Source organism: Xiphias gladius, chromosome 4, assembly GCF_016859285.1.
Source record: "Xiphias gladius isolate SHS-SW01 ecotype Sanya breed wild chromosome 4, ASM1685928v1, whole genome shotgun sequence".
Classification (NCBI taxonomy): Eukaryota; Metazoa; Chordata; class Actinopteri; order Istiophoriformes; family Xiphiidae; genus Xiphias; species Xiphias gladius.
In genome coordinates, this window is record NC_053403.1 from 5,981,562 (window position 1) to 6,000,244 (window position 18,683).

At 41.6% G+C, this 18,683-nt stretch overlaps 1 protein-coding gene across 1 annotated transcript in view; it reads right to left on the minus strand.

The window, feature by feature from the left end:
- The window catches only part of map3k5 (mitogen-activated protein kinase kinase kinase 5), a 70,123-nt gene that overhangs the window by 22,848 nt on the left and 28,592 nt on the right, over nucleotides 1-18,683 (minus strand). Inside the window, exons 5-12 of the mRNA XM_040125417.1 lie at nucleotides 16,920-17,088; nucleotides 15,399-15,505; nucleotides 7,440-7,610; nucleotides 5,442-5,554; nucleotides 4,050-4,209; nucleotides 2,937-3,090; nucleotides 2,612-2,719; nucleotides 1,395-1,447 (exon numbers count right to left, since the gene is read on the minus strand). Coding sequence (XP_039981351.1) covers nucleotides 1,395-1,447; nucleotides 2,612-2,719; nucleotides 2,937-3,090; nucleotides 4,050-4,209; nucleotides 5,442-5,554; nucleotides 7,440-7,610; nucleotides 15,399-15,505; nucleotides 16,920-17,088 — 1,035 coding nt within the window. The remainder of the gene's footprint in view (nucleotides 1-1,394; nucleotides 1,448-2,611; nucleotides 2,720-2,936; nucleotides 3,091-4,049; nucleotides 4,210-5,441; nucleotides 5,555-7,439; nucleotides 7,611-15,398; nucleotides 15,506-16,919; nucleotides 17,089-18,683) is intronic.

Below are 18,683 nucleotides of genomic sequence, written 5' to 3' on the forward strand. Positions count from 1 at the left end.
CCAGTTACAGAGTTTGTTTCTAGGCGAGTTCTGCATCTGGAAGGAATAAGTGTTGTTTTTGCAAATTGACAAATGAAATTATGCTGAATTTCTGCAGAAAAAGATGGACAGCTTCGATTCAACGGCTAAATTGAAACTTTTATCCGCTGGGATGAGCGCTCGCCCGGTTCTGCCAAGGCCAGAGAAGCCGAGCCAGACAATGGAGCGCCTGTGCCTGTGGTCGTATTGTTGCTTGCAGAGCTGCCGTCGCGTCCTGTCGACTGTCTGCAGGCTGAGTGGGCACAGAGAATGAGTCGTTCCCTAGCAACATGTGAGCACGGCCCTCCGCTCTTCTCCGATCTGACACTGAATTCCTTTGAGGACGGTGGAAAAGCAGGCGCAGCGCGAGACGTCATGAAAACTGTCTGCGCCGGGCTTTCTGTGGCATTAATGGAGCACTCCGGTCAAGTGTGGGGCCGTGAGAGGTCATGTACAGTACATACCTGCGCGCTCTGTTATGTTGCTCATCTGTACATCGTATATGTTTTGCGCACGTTTTAATTTTGCGCGTGTTACTGTCGTTTCCTATTTTGGAACAATTTCAGAAAATCCTTCAGTCAAACAAGCAGCGTGACTGAGAGCAAGACCTATTCAAATTCAACTACTTGTATGTGCATCTTAACTGGATGTTGTTTATGCGCTTTTGGGTGGTGTAAGAGCATTTCTCCTGTCCTGTTTATGTTGTCTGCACTGCATTTCTTGTCATAACACTATTCTCACGATGGCGTCTTGGCCTGGTCCCTTTTGAAAAGGAGACTAAACCTCAATGAGACTTTTATCCTTTGTGCGTACTTTCTAAATTCCTTTTTTTTTTTTTCTTTTCTTGTCGTTGTTGTCTCTGTATGCTCTGGTGATACTGTTACACATCAGCACGCAACCGATGCATGCTACTATAAATGCAACATCAACGACAATTCAATTGAGGGTTTCGATTCAATTATTAGGCAGTGACACTTGGGGAACAGCAACCTGAGCATAATAAGAGTTGTAAACTAGCTATAAACGTGGCTGACGGGATTGGTTTAAAATAGTTGTGCAAGCTTTTCTTGATGGCAGAAATTATTTTGAACAGTCGTCTGATTCAGTTGTTCAAAAATCAAAAACATCACATCAGAATACATTTTTTTTCCTGGCTTTTCTCTTGTTTTTCCCTTTTTTTCCTGTGAAATAATGGATATATTTCCCCCCCTTCATGCCACTAAACAGCATTCAAATGAAACAGCCTGACTTCCTTCCAACCCACCGTCTCCAGTGATAAATTTAAAGCAAATCACCCTCTGGAGACAGTTGCGAGGTCACTGTCACATCACTCAGCGGCGATCTGAGTGTGTCACTGACAGACGGCAGACACTGACCTGACGCCTCGTACCGATGTGGCGCTGAAGTTCCACTCGTGGATCCCTTTGTGCTGCAGGAGAGATTCACAACGGATATTATCATTACAGCTTCTGGGAGATGTTAAATCAATGTGTCTCCTGTGTAATACGCTCTGCTCGCTTACAACAGCAGACCGATAGTAGTATTAGAGCAGTGGCATAATCCGAAATATGTCGACTGACCTTACCGTAACAAAAAGACATTAGTAGTTCTTATTTATTGGCCGTGGCACATGAATTAAACGAAAATATGAAGTCAGTGTGGCTGATGTTGCAGGTTTACTCGGGTCAGTTTCTGGTGGGCAACCGCTTCTATGTATGTGCTGCTGCTTGGGTAACCAGTAACGTGCTAGAGCACGAGAAAATAACCAATAAGGCAGATGCAAAGAACTTCATGACATGAAACGGTCCGTTATCACATCACGGTATCTAACCAGAGATAACAAAAGAGGAAAACAGGCCTATCGCTTCTGTCGGCAAACGTGATTGGTATCTTTAGTTTGATGATCGCTTGGTTTAGCTTTTGATGTAATGTAAAGCATCAATATTGTTGCTGCGTGTACTTTCGGCATGAAACTGGTAAAAATCTGAAAAAAGATTGTACGATTTTACATTATGTATGATTTTATGACCTGTACTTTCCGTGGATATGATAGTGATTTTTTTTTTTTTGCCTCATACAGAGCAGTCTACCATCACCCACCACCTTCAGCTCCTATTAAAAAGACATTACCTGTTTCATGTTTATTTTACCAAACAAAGTACAAAACACTTTCAGACTTAACTGCAAATCTTTCAGATCATTTAATATGTAGCTTTCTCACTTCTACAGCTCAAAATACTATAGGCTGAAACTCTACCACAGGGATCATTATCTTTCTATGCAGAGTATATAAAATCAATTAAAGATTCTGGCGTCCATATTATTATCCCTTAAACAACAGCTTCACCAGTCTCACTGTTTCCACTTCCAGTATTTTTGCTAAGAGTGTAACATTGGCGCCGACTGCATATCAAGCCATACAACTCCGAATCCATACAGTACAGTATGGGTATTTGAAAAGAAAGATAGACGGATTTTTTTTCTAGCTGCTGCATGTTATCGACGTTTTACACTCGAAGACGTTGTTTTATCTGAGATAGGACTAGGTCAACTGAAAATTACTGCAGAGATTTCTGAGTAGTCGGAGACCCACCTTGTCATCGGGAGCAACATGCCAGATAGACACCGTGTTGTCATCCACGTCTTTATTTATGGACAAATATGAAGGCTGGTACACTTTGGTGGGTTCCAATATCAACACCTACAGAAGACAAAAAAAAAAACAAAAAAACATTTGTTGAATTTTTTTTTTTAAATATTAATTTAACCAATTAATATTTGATGATCATGCAGGAGCTTTTGCTTTTTTTATTTATTTTTTTATTTTTTATTTAAGGTTTCCACGTAGTGGAACCTGAGAGCCGCCCAATAAATCTCAGCCATTGTTTGGCCCACGTTCCTTGGGTGGTGTCACTTACAGGAAATCGGACGGAGGAGACATCTTTCTTGGTGGCCTCCACCAGAAAGTCCATCCAGAAATCCACCAGGTCCTGTCTGGGGGCCGGCTGCTCCACACCGGGCTTCTTGAAGTGTTGGTATATCAAGATGGTCTCCACCAGCGAGCGCAGATACCTGAAACCAACAACAGACACAAAAAGGGTTAAAAAAACAAACAAACAAACAAAAAAACAACAATCCAGTGTGTACTAAGGAAGTCAGAAGCCAAAGTTTTATTTAAACAAATGTAACCTAGTTTCAGGACCAGATTCATCCCATTTCTCATCAGAAAAAAAAAGTCTGATGACACAAATAAAATAACTTACTGGCGGATAATTTGCATATGTATTATGCTGTTAACATAGATCATGAATCTCACAAAAACAAACAATAACATATGATTGTGTTTCCTTGCTGGGTTACGTTTGTCTTTGTGACATTAATGGAAACTTAAAGAGTTTTCACGGCACTAACGCAAATAAAGAACGGCACTCCAAGAAAAAGAGCTGCAGAGAGTTCACTGTACTCCTCCGCATCTTGTAGATCTGATACAGTCTCATTAATTCCTGTGGATGGAATATAGCATCTGAAATTATGTCTTGAAGACAATCAAGTTATAAAAGGATGATGTGCGAGTAGTAGTACAGTTAAGTTGTTGGTGTCATTAGGGCTGAGTGTAAATGTATTAGCCTATCCACTAAGTGTTCTTTGCACCATTTAAATGCCAAATCCCAGCCTGTTTCTATTTGTGTCTCCTGTTGAAAAATAGAAAAGCATTTCTTCTACTTCCCCCTGCAAGTTATTTGCATTGCAACACAAAAATACCACGACACCAGGCTGTTATAGCCATCGAATCCATGCAAACAGAGAGGTGCTGTTCAGATGAGCAAAGTGAGTTCCTTGTGATATTTTGTGTTCTCCATGAGAAATACACCAAATGCTTGCACAATTGCCACAGATGGCCACTGTGGTTTCAAGAGAGGTAGCAGCGCGCAGGTCAGATCAGAACGACACAGGCACAGTTGGTGATGGATGTGGTCTAAAACGCGTTTTTCGGCGTGCTAATCTGAGAACGGCTTATCCGTTTTTTTCACCAGATGGGGGCTTTGAGTTTGAAGAGTTTCTCAGAGGCCTGGATGACCCTGGTGTTGTCGCAGGCCAGGATGCTGGCGCCCAGGAAGAAGCCCACATCCCAGTAGCTCTGCAGCTTGTCCAGGCTGCCTTTTTTACCCAGCAGGCTGCTCAGCTTCACTCCTGGAAAACAAGAGGACAGACTCTCACCAACTGAGACTTCAAGCAGGGGAGAGACTATAGCAAGAACGGGCAAAAGAGAAGACGGTACTCTAACTGGATATGCCACAACATGCAGTACAGAGCTCCGTCTTTATAATTTGACATTGTATTTAGTAGGAGATGAAAAGTGGTTGTCAAAATACTCTTGGATTCTGCTAAGGGAAGCTGCCGCTACATGTCCTACCTAGCCTGCAACAGAAACCAACCATTTGTAGAGGAAGGGGGGGGGGGTCACTGGGATAAGTGTAGGAGTAAGCATGGTCTAGAAGGATGGAGGGTGGGGCTGATTTAGGGAGCTGCAGGCTTATTCCCAGGACCGCCTGCTCGGCTTCCCACATTCCTGAGCTCCCGTGAGCCTCGGATTTCAAGGCAAAAGCAATAGATTGGGAACAAAGGTTTAACAGCATGCTTGCTTGCAAGACAGGACAAAATGTTGCCATAAAATATTATTTTATCTTGACTGATATTTTCATAATACAATGGATGGAAATGGGACGCTTGTAGTGACAAACCCACATAGAAATACCCAACTCTGCAGCTCCCCTCAACTCTATAGAGCTTTAAAATGTCTCTCAGCTGGTTGTTTGGGTACTTTTGGTCCATTCTTTCACTTTCGCTTCATAGCCCTGTAATTCAGCTCCACCAGGCAGTCGTTTCCAGCGACACAAGCTATCAAAACTGACGGCACACAGACACAGGTAGCAGGTAGCTGGCGAACATTATGGAGCATTTGGCAGCCAAAGAAATTGTTGCCTGCTGCTGCTGGAAACCCGGGTTGACGAGCGTGCAAGTAGCAGCACGTAAAACCAAAACAATGAGCTGAAAGACACTAAAAAGCCCTGTGAAATTTGGGCAGAGTCAGGTTAGACATTTCTGTGGTTTTGTCACTATGAATGACTCCTCTCAAATTACACACACTAATTTTCTCCATTGGAAAATATAACTATTTTTTTAGTGCAACTTCATTCTGTTGTCCATGTATGGACACAAATTATAAAATACAAGCTTTCCATTTGTAAACTAGTTGAATCCGTGCCATGGATAGATATGACGGATCAGGAAGGACTGTTACTGAGTGAGGACAGATTAGAGTTTGATTGCTCAGTGGTTAGTCAGCAGGCTCAATGTAATAAAATGAAAAGCAGCATATTTAGGTCAAAGACACACGAATGTCCAATCTAGCGTCCACTCACCCACTTTGCGAAGCTCGAAAGATGTGTCGAACTGGTGTCCGGCCGCCAGGAGCAGAACAGCATAGTTGATTCCAGAGTGTAGTGTTGGCTCTGACTCAAACCCCTTTTTAAACCTTGGATGAGAAGGAAGAAAAATGATGCCAATAAACACATTTCTTCCAAAAAATGCGTCATTACAAATGCTAAGCATCTCTGAGATAACGGATGGCTTCACAGGACTCCCCCGGCTTCACGAGACACGTCAAGTTAGAAAAAAAAACAATTACAGCTATATTGAGTCGGGGCCACAGAACAACAAACAGCAACTGTGAGTACCCTCGCAAAACAAGAAATTTCATTTATTTAATGAGCAATCTGTTCTGCTGAGGGAAGGAGTGGGAATGTTATTAGGGGCCTCTGCCAAGTTGTGACACGGAGCTGAAAATAACAGCCAGATGGGAGCTCGATTATCTAGGCAGCATATTCAATCGACAAAGATATGAGAAAGCAATTTCCAGAAGCAGGCAATCAGCAGCCTTGAGTTATTATTAAGTCAACTTCTGTCACTTACTTTCAGCCCCTCTGTGCTCACATCACAGCCATATTCAGAAGGAGATGACATGCGAGCTAGGACCGGGTAAGACCCTGATTTGCCTCAGAACAGCTTGAATTGGATTCAAGACCGGGGCCCAACAATGTGATGGAAGCCCGCTGCGTGCATACGGCTCTGTGCTGACTCATTAGCATTAAGCAGGTTCTGTCGCTACTTCATGCTTCAGCTCTCATCCAAAAAAACCTCTGCAGGGTTTAGATCTGGACAGAACTTAAAATCACTGTCCATAAAATGGCTTAAGGGACCTTTATATAGACAATTAACCTAAAACATCTGAACAACTTGTCGATCTAAATTTACCCCGCTCTCACTTTTTGCATTTTTACAAATGCGTTGTTCCAGCAACACCTGTGACAATCCTTCACTAACACTGAAATCTCTATCTCTATTATTCGCTGAGATTAATGCTTATAAAGAATTGATTGATTGAGTTTGCGAGTTTGTGTGAGCAAACCGTAACTATCTTCTCAAAATATGTTTCCGTCTTGGTCTAAGTTAACACTTTTAAAGGTTTTTTTTGAAACACGGTTGATGCAACATCTTGAGCACTGTCATTCTGGTGTTCCCCTTTCCGTGTAATGTACAAAAACCGATACACTGTGCTAAAAAAACACACACAAAAAAAAAGAATTTACAATAAGATTAGAGTATAAGAGTTTAGATAAGAGTACGAAACAACATTTCTTTTTAAATGCTGTCTCTTCGGTTACCAGACTGTGTTGTTCCCATTGATTAATTTCTAAAAACTGCACTGGTGTAAGTATTAAGGAGTGGTGCATTAACAAAAAAAAAATTGCTAGTTGTCAACATTCAACCATTACACAATTTTGGTGGCATCCACATTAAGATTAAAGAGATTAAGGGTGTTAACCTCTTCCTCTTACTCTTCAATGGTCTTGGTCTTGTGACTGCTCAACATTTGTTCTCAGCTGATAGGACTGGATCCTCTTCACGTTGTTCTCGTGCTTTTGTAAATTTGCTCCAAGGTGTGACACGCTGTGCGATCTTGGATGCCCTCCTACGCGTCACTGCCGTAATGAGCTGTCATTTGCAGACTTGTGGCATGCCTGTCTTCTTGTATGAGACCGCAATTCTCCCTACAAACAAAGGGTTTTACCTTCACGATAACAGCTATTAAGAAGTCCTTCATTCCTCTGGCACCATTCGTGCTAAACTCTTAATACTGTGGTGCCACGATCCAGTGAGTCACCTGAAAGCCATCGATCCTGCATCTTGCCTTTCGAAAAAACATTCCTTCTAAAAATATTTGCTTGAGACTCAGTGTCTGGAGAAGCCAGCTGTTTGCCTGAACAGAAAAATGTTACACACACACGAGCACACACACGAGCACACACACACACACACACACACACACACACACACACACACACACACAGCTCTCTCACCAGAGCGTGCCGTTGTCTCTGCTCTGTGTGTCAGCGAAGTGAGACTCCAGGAACATGTCCTTATAGATCCGTCCCACCAGGCAGTAGATGTCCGAGGCTACCTGCTCCTCGTCTTCCACCAGGGGCAGCATGATGTCCAGGGCTTTCTGTCTGTCACCCGGAAGGTTCCTCCTACGCTCGCACACATGCACAAAAACACGGACAAACAGGAAAACGCGCGGAGTGCAAAGTAAGAAAGGAGTCAAATTAAAGTTCTTACGTTTTTGAACCTCAGTCAGAAATCTGCCTGCAGCAGTGAAGTTTAAACTAAATCAAATCTATCCAGGCATGTGTCAGTGGAAAAATTGTCCTGGGTATCTGTGACTATAAACACTTATTAATCACTCTATTGATCTTGAGGGATTACTGTACCAATTTTATAAGCCAAAATCAATTTATTATTAGTCAGCCTGTGAAAACATGTCTTGTATGATGTCTTCTGGCGCTCTGGAGGGAGCTGGTAAGACAATATTAAGTCGCATTATGGGAAGTCATATTGTTTTTGGAGCTTGACCCACATGTAGGAGTCAGGATATTTTGGCCTCTGCTACACTGATTTTGTCCTTTTTTCTTTTCTTTTTTTTTTTTAAACTGTCTCTTCTAAGGCCCCCAAATTAATGGAAATTAACTCTCAGTTCTCTAAAGGTGACTTTAGCTGCATTTAATGTTTGACATTGGTGATGTTCCCCTTCAAGTGATTTTTGTTGGATTAATTTCACTGACAAAACTGTCTTCCGTCACTGTAATTTAGTGCAACAAGCGACTACATGAACTAAAAACATTAACATTTTTCATGGACAGCATAAAGGAATACAATTTCTATAGCACAATTAAGTATATGTAGTGTATATAGTGTACAGTAAATGGATTATATTGAAAAAAATCTGCACAAAACTCTGTATATCTGCTCCATAAAATCATCACTGGTTTGAGCAGAGCGAATCAAAATCAGCAACACAACCCCATGCGTGTGTTTGTGCGTGTAGCTAGGGAACTGTTGCACAGCTATTGTTGTTGGGCATGATATCTGGCACGGACGAGGCCATTAAGAGCCCGACTTAAATTACTGAGGTTGTTGGGTTCATTAACTAAAAAAAAAAAACAAAACAAAACAAAACAAAAAAGTGCCACTTTTGTTTAGGGAGATGAGGCTCCAAGTGTACTGCAGTGGCTCATTCAGGCACAGAAGGTTCAGTCATAACAAACCTCTGGGAAAATAATTGAGGCTCTATAATAAGTTACCCATTCAAATATAACAAAGGGAGAAGAAGAACTCTAGCATTAGGAAAAGAACTGCAACCTCTTCACGCATTAATTGGTTAAATTACATGAATGTTTGATCACAAAAGCTTTCATATTTCCTGTTCTGATTACTGCTTAGTGCTTCCGCTGCATTAGAAGAAACAAAACAACAGAAGTTGGACGGCCATTAAACTGTAAATCTAACAAAAGTCGATTGACTCTCAGTGCAAATGTCATCATGATTTTAGATAAATGACTGGTCTGACTCACACGTCATTAGTTATAATCTCAGTCGTCAGTTGGATAGGGTACATTCAACTAAGACTAACACAAGAGCCTTGCAATAAATCCTGCCTCAAAGGAGGCTATACTGTTCAATTTCTGTTGAAACTGTCGTTAGAGAGGTGTTGATTCAACTGGATGGTCACTTTGGAGGCTGTGAGGTGTGGTGCTGTTGACTCGCACTGCATTAGACTGAGAGGGGTTTTTCCGAGGTTCCTTTCACCCATTGATATTGGGGAGGCTGGACTATCAATGACATCTAATCACATATTCAACCAACCAAACAGCTCACAATCCCGTGCGAACACTTAAAAAGTTTAGTTTAAAAATTTTGAATTTCGTTAAGTGAGAAAAATGTTCAACAAGACACACGTTGTAGGATCACACTATCAGCCCGTGGCAAGTCAGCATTGCAAACTCAGCTAAAAACACACACACCTGATGCGACTAGGAACCAAAGGCGCACCGACCTGGGGAGACAAGGATGCTGAAACCATCCCTGAATAGGCCAAAACGGCTGGTTTAATATATGTTTTTTGTTTGTTGGTTTGAGATGCTTTTCTGCAGTGGATCTCTTGAGTCCAAACCTGGGCCAAAACTCAGTTCTTCATTTTGTGTCTCATTCACTGGCGCTGAAGTATTTCCTAGTTTAGGTACCGTTAGGCTCTGCATCAGTCGTTTCGAGCTGCATTCACACAACGTCAGCAGAAGGGGAAGAACACGAAAAACACCCATTATTCCTCTTACAACCCTTATTGGTGCACATGCAGCCATTCTGCCGGCAGTCTGTTGACACGTCTGTAGTTCCCTGTCAGAAATTCCCAATATCTCCGAGTCGGAATTACAAGTTCGGAGTCTGACGTGAACGGTTTTTCCGACTCGGCTGCGTGTAATTGCGATTTAAACGATATGAAGCGAACACAGCAAAAGCTCTGCAGCAGCCGTAGTAATTACGACAGGAGCGAAGGAAGGAGTCAGGAAGAATGTCGCGGTGGATGGATGCGTCATCAAAACATCAGACTTTAACGCGGGAGACCGCTGTTCGTGTCCGGGTTCAAACCAACTGTCAACATTGGGTTTTTTTTTGGTTTTCTTTTTCAAAGCATGATTACAATCGTTCCCTGAAAACAACCACGACGACAGAGGTCGCCGAACATTAACAAAGTTTTCATCCAAACCATGTTCTTTCCCTAAACCTAACCACGTTGTTTTTGTGCCCAAAACTTAACCATAGCATTGTCACATCATAAGACATTTTCATTTTTCCAACACTGACTTGGAAGTCGTCCTGTCGATAGGGGCGTCAGATCAGACAACACTTCTATGTGTCATTCTACAGGCCGCGGACCAACAGCGTATTTTGCCGTTTAAGTTGAAGGACGTGGCACAAATCATGTTGCCCGTAGTGAAAGTGACAACTAAAAAAAGTCAAATATAATCAACAGAAAACCCAAAGCAGAAATTACCACAGTGCTGGGAAAACTATTTAAATCACAGGTGATCTCTGACCTGCAGTGCATTAGAAGCACAGCAATGAGCTGAGGTAAAAAAAAGCCACTTGAGCTGCATGATGTGCCCTAATTTATGGCCGTTATAAATTAGTAATTCATTACCATAATATATTAATCAAAAAATAAAGATAAAAAGACCATTAATTAAGCTGATTCTCACATTTGCACATATTTGTCAGCATACTTGTCTTTACATAACATATGGAGTGTTAATATCAACACTAAAAGCTAAAAGGTCTCTAAAAGCTTCAGGAAAATCAGCTTCCTCACTATTATGCTTATTTATACAGCGAAGAGCTCCAGAATATGTTCAGAATATCTATTCCATTTAAGGAAATTTGGTTTCGAGGTATGAAATTTCAATCAGGCTGTGTTCTTGTGTCAAAACACGGACTTCAGAGAGAAATGAGTGGTGTTATCCTGTGAATTTGCGTCTCACAGAGGCACAATGATAATCATGGGGGGGGCAAAAAAAATAAAATCCTGATAAACGTAACGTGGCTCCTCTCCAGAAGAGCGCGAAGGTTAAATAAAATGTATGAGCTGACAGCTATTACCATGGAGACCGTCCAGAGGGAAGAGCGCTCAGGGAGACATGACCTGCTCTCTCCTCGTGCATCTCTCTATTTCTCTCTCTCTCTCTTCTCCCCAGAGGGCTGCTGGGTATTTGGATGGAGGAGAGTCTTCCACCGCTTTAGTCAGACCCCGAGCGGCGTTCAACACTCACATGCGCGACGCTGCCTCGCTGCAGACAGGAGGCTGAAGCCAATTAGTGCACACTCACTTCAACCTGGCAGATTCATTTAGCGGCGGAGCCCCTACTTCAGAACAATCATTAGGCGTTTACTAGAGCTGAATGTTGATAGGGCTCTTAGCGGAAGAGTTCAGTGAAAATAGTCAAGGTTGATTGATCTATACAGCTCCATTTCAGTTTTCCGTCAGTTTCTAATAGAATCAAACAGATTTTTCAACTTTATTACTTTACTGTACGGCCAACCAGAGTCTACAGCTAAGACTGACAGGTATGGCCTTTCGAAGACGACAGTACTAAGCAGTAATGTTGTATCCAAGCTGCGACAAAGTTATTTTAGCAGTTAAATGTCAAAGGAATAACATGTTTTTTTTTTCCCCCCCTTCAGATCATAGTTTGAAACGGCTAATGGGTATCACTAAACTGTCACCTGGAGAGGGCAACAGAGCTTACACTACTGCAATGCAATATATATATACATATATATTATATGTGTGTATATATATACATATATAATATATACATATAATATATATATATATATTATATATAGCCAGGACGACAGGTCAGAGGGGAGATATCATCATCCTTCCCACACTCCGAGATTGGGTACCAAGCCCCAATTAGCCCTTGCGACCTTAACACAAGGGCAACTGACCTAAGAATGGCTATCATGACTAAGCCGGACACCCGGCACCCCCCTAGCCGATTACCAAGGCTAAGTGACAAAGTACCCTCTGAAAGTCTGCTAGAGGATGTGAATGCAGCGCTACGTACTATCCCTACTAGAACCGTAACTGAGACCAATCAGCTGATATACATCACAGCAACAGTGATCCTAGAGATGCTTGGCTACAAGATGAACACCATAAGCCACAAAGAGCATTACCCCCCATGGAGAAGGAGGTTGGAGGCCAAGATCAAGGCAACACGGAGAGAAGTAAGTCGACTCTCAGAGCTACAGAAAGGTGTGGGGACGAAAGGGATACCCAGGAAGTACAACAAGCTGTCTAGACCTGAGGCACTGGAGACTGCCAAGCAAAGGCTCACAGCTCTGGCTACGCGCCTGAAGAGATACACAGGAGAAGCAGAAGCCAGGAGAATAAATCGGATGTTCTCCACCGAACCATCCAAAGTGTACTCTCAGTGGCAAGGTAATAACACGAGAACAGATCCTCCCAGGGCTGAGACTGAACAATACTGGGAGAGCATATGGGAGAAGGAGGCATCACATTACACCAATGCTCAGTGGCTGATGGATCTAAGAGCAGACTACAGCTATCTCCCAGAACAAGATCCAGTAACCATTACCCCTACACGGCATGTACCACCGACAGATAGAAGAAGTGGCTGTTATCAAGAAATCCTACCAGTGGTTGGAAAAGGCTGGACTGAAGGACAGCACAGAAGCACTAATCATGGCAGCTCAAGAACAGGCACTCAGTACAAGATCAATAGAGGCGGGGATCTACCACACCAGACAGGACCCCAGGTGCAGGCTTTGCAAAGATGCTCCTGAGACAGTTCAGCACATAGTAGCGGGGTGTAAGATGCAGGCGGGAACAGCCACATGGAACGCCATAACCAAGTGGTTGGCATAGTGTACGGGAACATCTGCACTGGGTATGGGTTGGAGGTCCCGAGGTCACAATGGAAGACACCTCCTAAGGTGGTTGAGAATGACCAAGCCAAGATCCTGTGGGACTTCCAGATCCAGACTGACAAACTGGTGATGGCTAACCAACCATACATCGTGTCTATCGACAAACAACAGAAGAAGGCAGTAGTGGTAGACGTGGCGATCCCAAGCGAAAGCAACATCAAGAAGAAGGAACATGAGAAGAGGAGCTAGAAAAGATGTGGGGAGTAAAGGCAACAGTGGTGCAAGTGGTAATTGGAGCACTGGGGGCTGTGACCCACAAACTGGGAGAATGGCTCCAGCAGATTCTGGGTACAACATCTGAGGTCTCTGTTCAGAAGAGCGCATACCTACGAACAGCTAAGATACCGCGCAGAACCCTCAAACTCCCAGGCCTCTGGTAGAGGACCCGAGCTTGAGGAAGACACACCACCACCCCCCATGAGAGGGGGGTGAGTGAGATTTTTTTTTTTTAATTATATAAATATAAAATGTCCAACTACTGTACTTAAGTACAATTTTGAGATACAGTTTCTTTACTTGAGTAATTCCATTTTATGCTACATTATACTTCTACTCAGAAACATTTTGGTTGAAAATACTGTACTTTTTACTCTATTACATTTATCTGATAGCTTTAGTTACTAGTTACTTTGCTGATTTAAATAAATAGCACAATATAACTGACTAATAAATTATGATGAATATTATAGATTAAGCTACCAGCAGGATATAAAGTAGTTGCAATTGCCGGCTGCAACATTAAAGTGATACTTACACATTAATACATTCACAATTATAATACACTAATATAATATATATGATTCTGGATGATGAGTACTTTTACTTTCGGTGAAACACTTTGGTGTTGCATAAGATCTACTTCCCCCACCACTGTTCAAATAATATTTTGTCTCATGCACCACCTTTTTTTTTTTTTTTTTTTTTAAAACAACAGCAGCGATAAAACAACAACAAAAAATGAACCCATCTGATAACACAGTTACACCACACCATGACAATCTGCCCGAACAGCACATCACATAACCTTCATATGTAACAGCTGTTGTAGTAGCTTTGTTGAATAGGTGGCCTGACATAAAAGACCTCCTTCGGCTGTTTGTCTCCACTCTTGACGTCCTGCTCTAACCTGAGGAGAGCCTCTCAAGCTTCACGACCAAGGGGAGTCTTCTGTCATTAATACTCATCACAAGAATCTGTCTTAATTTGCTGCCTTGAGCTTAAAAATAAATAAATAAAAAAAATCAATATCACATCCGGAGAATGGACCAGACAGTAACAGCGAACACAAGGGGCATCTGCAGAAACATTTTCAAATTGCTGCCAAATTGAAGATGAGCACGCTTTATTGCTATTTAGAGGCAGTAACACCACAAAAACCACAAGTTCACAAGAAAAGCAGCTGGTGAGAAACAGGCAGTTAAAACCTCCTGTGTTGTACATCTGTCTTTTTTTCTCCCTGAGCACAGTAGCTGCACACATGCTATTAATAATGTCACTGTTGCTTGGGAACCTGAACCTGAATATCTAATAAAAAAGTAATCATTATTATATATTTACAATTACATACGTAAGCAATGATAGCCCGCATTGTCCTGATACATGGAGGTAATGGATAAGCTGAAGGCAAAGGGTGAATTTCCTCCACTGAGTTCACCATTTTCTATTTTCTATTTTCTGTATCATTGCCGTTATACAACGGCCAATTACCAAAGAAAAACTAGGTTGGCTGTGTTCACATCATAGTCCATCTCTTCAGAATCTGTTTGTAATCTGTATTTTCTGAGTAATTCAACTAATGCTCAGGCCAGTTTAATTGAAAGCCATTATTTGGTAACACAGCATCGAGTCTCAAGAAGTATTGTTGCTATGGTTACTTGCAGTTTCATATAGAGTACTTTGCGAACTGCTGACTGATCTTTGCTTTCCCTCTATGAGGCAATCAAAAGGGAGTATTTTCTTTCGCTGTGGCATACATCAACATAGCACCCAGTTCAATTCAGCTTAACTGAATTAATTTCGAACCATATATGGAATCTGATGACTACATTTATAAATAAGACGAGATATTCAAAAAAAATCCAAAAAACACATCAAGTAATCAGGCCCATATGAAAGCATAAAAAAACGACCTATGATGAATCGAGAGGTCGAACAACGGAGCACAGCCACGTCCTGGAGACGGTGGCGAGAATTAACTTGCTAAGATGCTCTCAGGTTTTTCCTCCTTATATTTAGCTTTATTGTCAATAGGTAACACTGCATCATTCACATGTCAAGAGAAACAAAATTAAAGCTGATTGCAGCACCTACACACAAATGAAAAACCTCCCGGTAAACGTGTTAAATTGAGTTTTTTCATCCGCTAAACTGAAAATGTGTGTGTATCTGTGTGAGCATGTCTGCAGGTGCAGGTTGGCTGGTCACCGGTTGATTCGTCCTGTTTGCGGATGTTGTCATGCTCGCCAACTCACCGGTTCAGTGCAAAGGCGTAGTGGAACTTCACATGAGGGTGAGCCACAGGGTCAAAGGTCGGAAGCTTCTCCAGAGTCTCCACCAGCTTCACGATGGACTCGTAATCCTAGACGATAAGTAAGGAACACACTGATGAGCTCCCGCCCTTGCACTTTCACCCTGGTCAGCACTAAGGGACTGAGGGACTGTTGTCCATGTTTTTCTGCATCAGCTTCCTCAAAACATGCACTTCAACTCATCAAGGTGTTGAGCTGCTCTGAGGCCAGAGCGAGGGTTTCTGACATCCTTTTATTAATTCTGTCTGAGACCCAACTGTCTGCTTAACATCAAAAACACTTCAATAATTGAGCGGTCCCTTCATCACATTTTTGTTGCTCATACTCGCCTACATAGCCACTATACCCAAGGCAAGTTGAATAATTCAGCGTGTCCTCAATGCTTGTTGTTCTAATGAATGATTTATGAGGCTGAGCGCTGCCCTATGGTGAATGGGAGGATCTGGACGGTGAGCGCCATCACAATGCGCAGACTAAAGAGCAGAAACAGCGGCAGATTTAAGAAGAGCAGACCAAAAGCTTTGCCTTGAGCTCTCTACAGGCAGTCCGCGATAGTCCCGGTTGGAGAAGATGACAATGAAAACGGGGGGACGTCGCTGACAGTTTGATGCCGAGGCGGTGACCTCTCTCTAAGTTGTACGGTAGCTCCCTCTGCCAAGGTTGGGGACATCAGCACGCACATCCAGATCATCTGTACTTAGTTGAAAGTTTGTTTGAACTGAAGGACATCAGTAGTTAGGTGAATGTCTGATACAGCCTCATAGTTTATCCAAGAAACTTGTTGGGATGTTCTGCTGAAAGTTTATGCACGTCTTTCTCTAAATTGTCCTGTTTTCAGGGCGTACAATGGGGGGGTCATACGGTGGTTTGGTTCAATCATTTTCTCCTGCAGTTTGAAATCATCTGAGAAGTACTAAGGATGCACTTCGCTTTCTTTTTTTTTTTTTTGCCATTTTGACGAGCAGTCGATTGTCAGAAAAATTAATTAGTAGCTATTTTGAAACTCAATTAACTGATTAAAAGAGTAATCTCTCAAGTAAAACCCCGAAACTCTGGTTATGACTTCATCAATGCCAGGATTGCTCCTTGTTCCAGTTTTATATGATTGAAAATCTCAGTGTTTTTGGTTTTTGAATTGTTGGTTGAACAAAGACAATAAAGATGTCACTTTTGGGAATTGTGATTTCAATGTTTCACAATTTTCTGACATAGACCACACGACTAAATCCTATTTCTCTTTCTTCCTTCCATTGGAGTCTTTGATAAAGCACTTGTGAAGGTCTTTTTCAATGTTCTACATGTTTTCCTCTATCCTATATGTCAGGTTTTAAACTTGCAACCTTTTGTTTATAAGAGCTGTGATCTAATGATCTAATTTCTTTAATTACCCAAAGACGGCACACCTAATTTGACAAATAACAACGACGTGAAGATGTTCAGAGAGTCCACACACAGCAGCTGTACCTGGATGTCCCTGTACGTCAGGAGCAGGTTGATGACGATGTCGACTGAAAGGCACTCCACGTTGTCCAGCCGCTGTTGGATTCGGCTGAGCTCGGCAGCCAGCTCCATGCCAGTGTACAGCTCACGAGCTTTACGGATCTCGTTCAGAATCGTCTCGCGGAAATATTGGCTGGAGGACACGAAAAAAATCAGTTAGAAGAATACGATGTAGCAATACATCTAAATTTATAATAATTTCAGATCATTCTCCAGTGTAGACATAAGCTATTTTCCTCTTCATAAATTATTTTTTCTTAAGAAATATTTCATAAATGTTGTTTAAATATTGCTACGTACTTCTGGTAAATTAAGGAAATTGAAATGATAGTCATTATAAAAATAATTAGATATTAGTTTTGATTTAGCCTATTTTGTAGAAGAAAACACGAAAGTGAATATTCTTTTCCGAAAGCTGGCACTGAATGCGTAGTGAGATTCATAATCCTGTTTACTTTTGTCGGACAGTTTCTGATTTACATCATACGTGGGCCGGTTTTATACTGTATTTTAATTATGCAAAATGATTGTATGGCTGCTTATATTTAAACAACATTCAACATTGGAGAATTATAGCTTCTTTTTTCATTGGAAAACAGAGTTTTGTAAAACAATCATGTTTATATTCCTTAAAATAGACAACTGACAAAAGTATAGTTTTGTATCGGAATTAAAACTCAGCACTGAAATCAAAAAATTTCAAATCAATTATGATCACCTGAACCTTTTGTTGCTGTTGTGGGGTGTGACAAGGGTAAAAAAAAAAATAAAAAATATAAACTCAAGTATTATTCATCTCAATGTTTCTGCTCACGTACAAATTTCTTCATGTGACTTCTTTGGGACTAAAGCTAAATTAGATTGTTCAGTTTCTTCAAAATGAGGTACTGGAGAAAGTACTGCATTGTATCGGTAGAAGAACACAGTCAAAACCTTTCAGAGGATCCATGTACTTATGAGCATCTGCTGCAGATTATTGTCACTCTCCAATCCTCTGCTTTCTTGAACTCTGTGTATTCTTGCGGGGACGGACAAGGTTATGAGCCTAAATGCCAAAAAACTACTCAGTACATGCACTCTACTCACATAAAAATCTGTTCCATGTGAGCTGGCTGACTGAAATTAAATTTGCTTCAAAATAAGGTATTGGAGAAAGCACCGCTTTAGTATCATCACCAAAACTCAGTCAAAAAAAATGTTAAAATATCCTGATCTGTTGCAGACTCCCCCATTGCTTCTCTGCTGACCTCGGTGTATCCTTGCTAAGAGCGACAAGGTTAAAGACTCAATGCTGAATAATAATTTCTCAGTATAAACTCTATTCCCATTATAAATCCGCTCCATGCGAGACTGCTGACTAATGATAAATTAGCTTGAAATTAAACCTACATGATGTTGGAACCAGGCAGCACTAACGCCGATACCCTGATTCATTCAAAAGGTCAATGCCAGCCCAATACAGTACAATCCAAACAGTAAAGACCATCGGTTCATAGCACAAGTCTCAGAGTCACAAGACATAGTACACTTAATATGTAGCTGGTTGGTTATTATTAATAGATATTATAAATAGCAGTCATCCTTCACACAATTCCATTTACAGTATGCATTCAGGTCAGATTCCAGCGATGGCTGGGCTTAAAACTTTCTGCTGTGCCCGCTGGTTGTAACTTCACGGATGCCGGTCTCCAGGAGACAGAAGCTTCATCAAAGAGCACGTTTTTATTT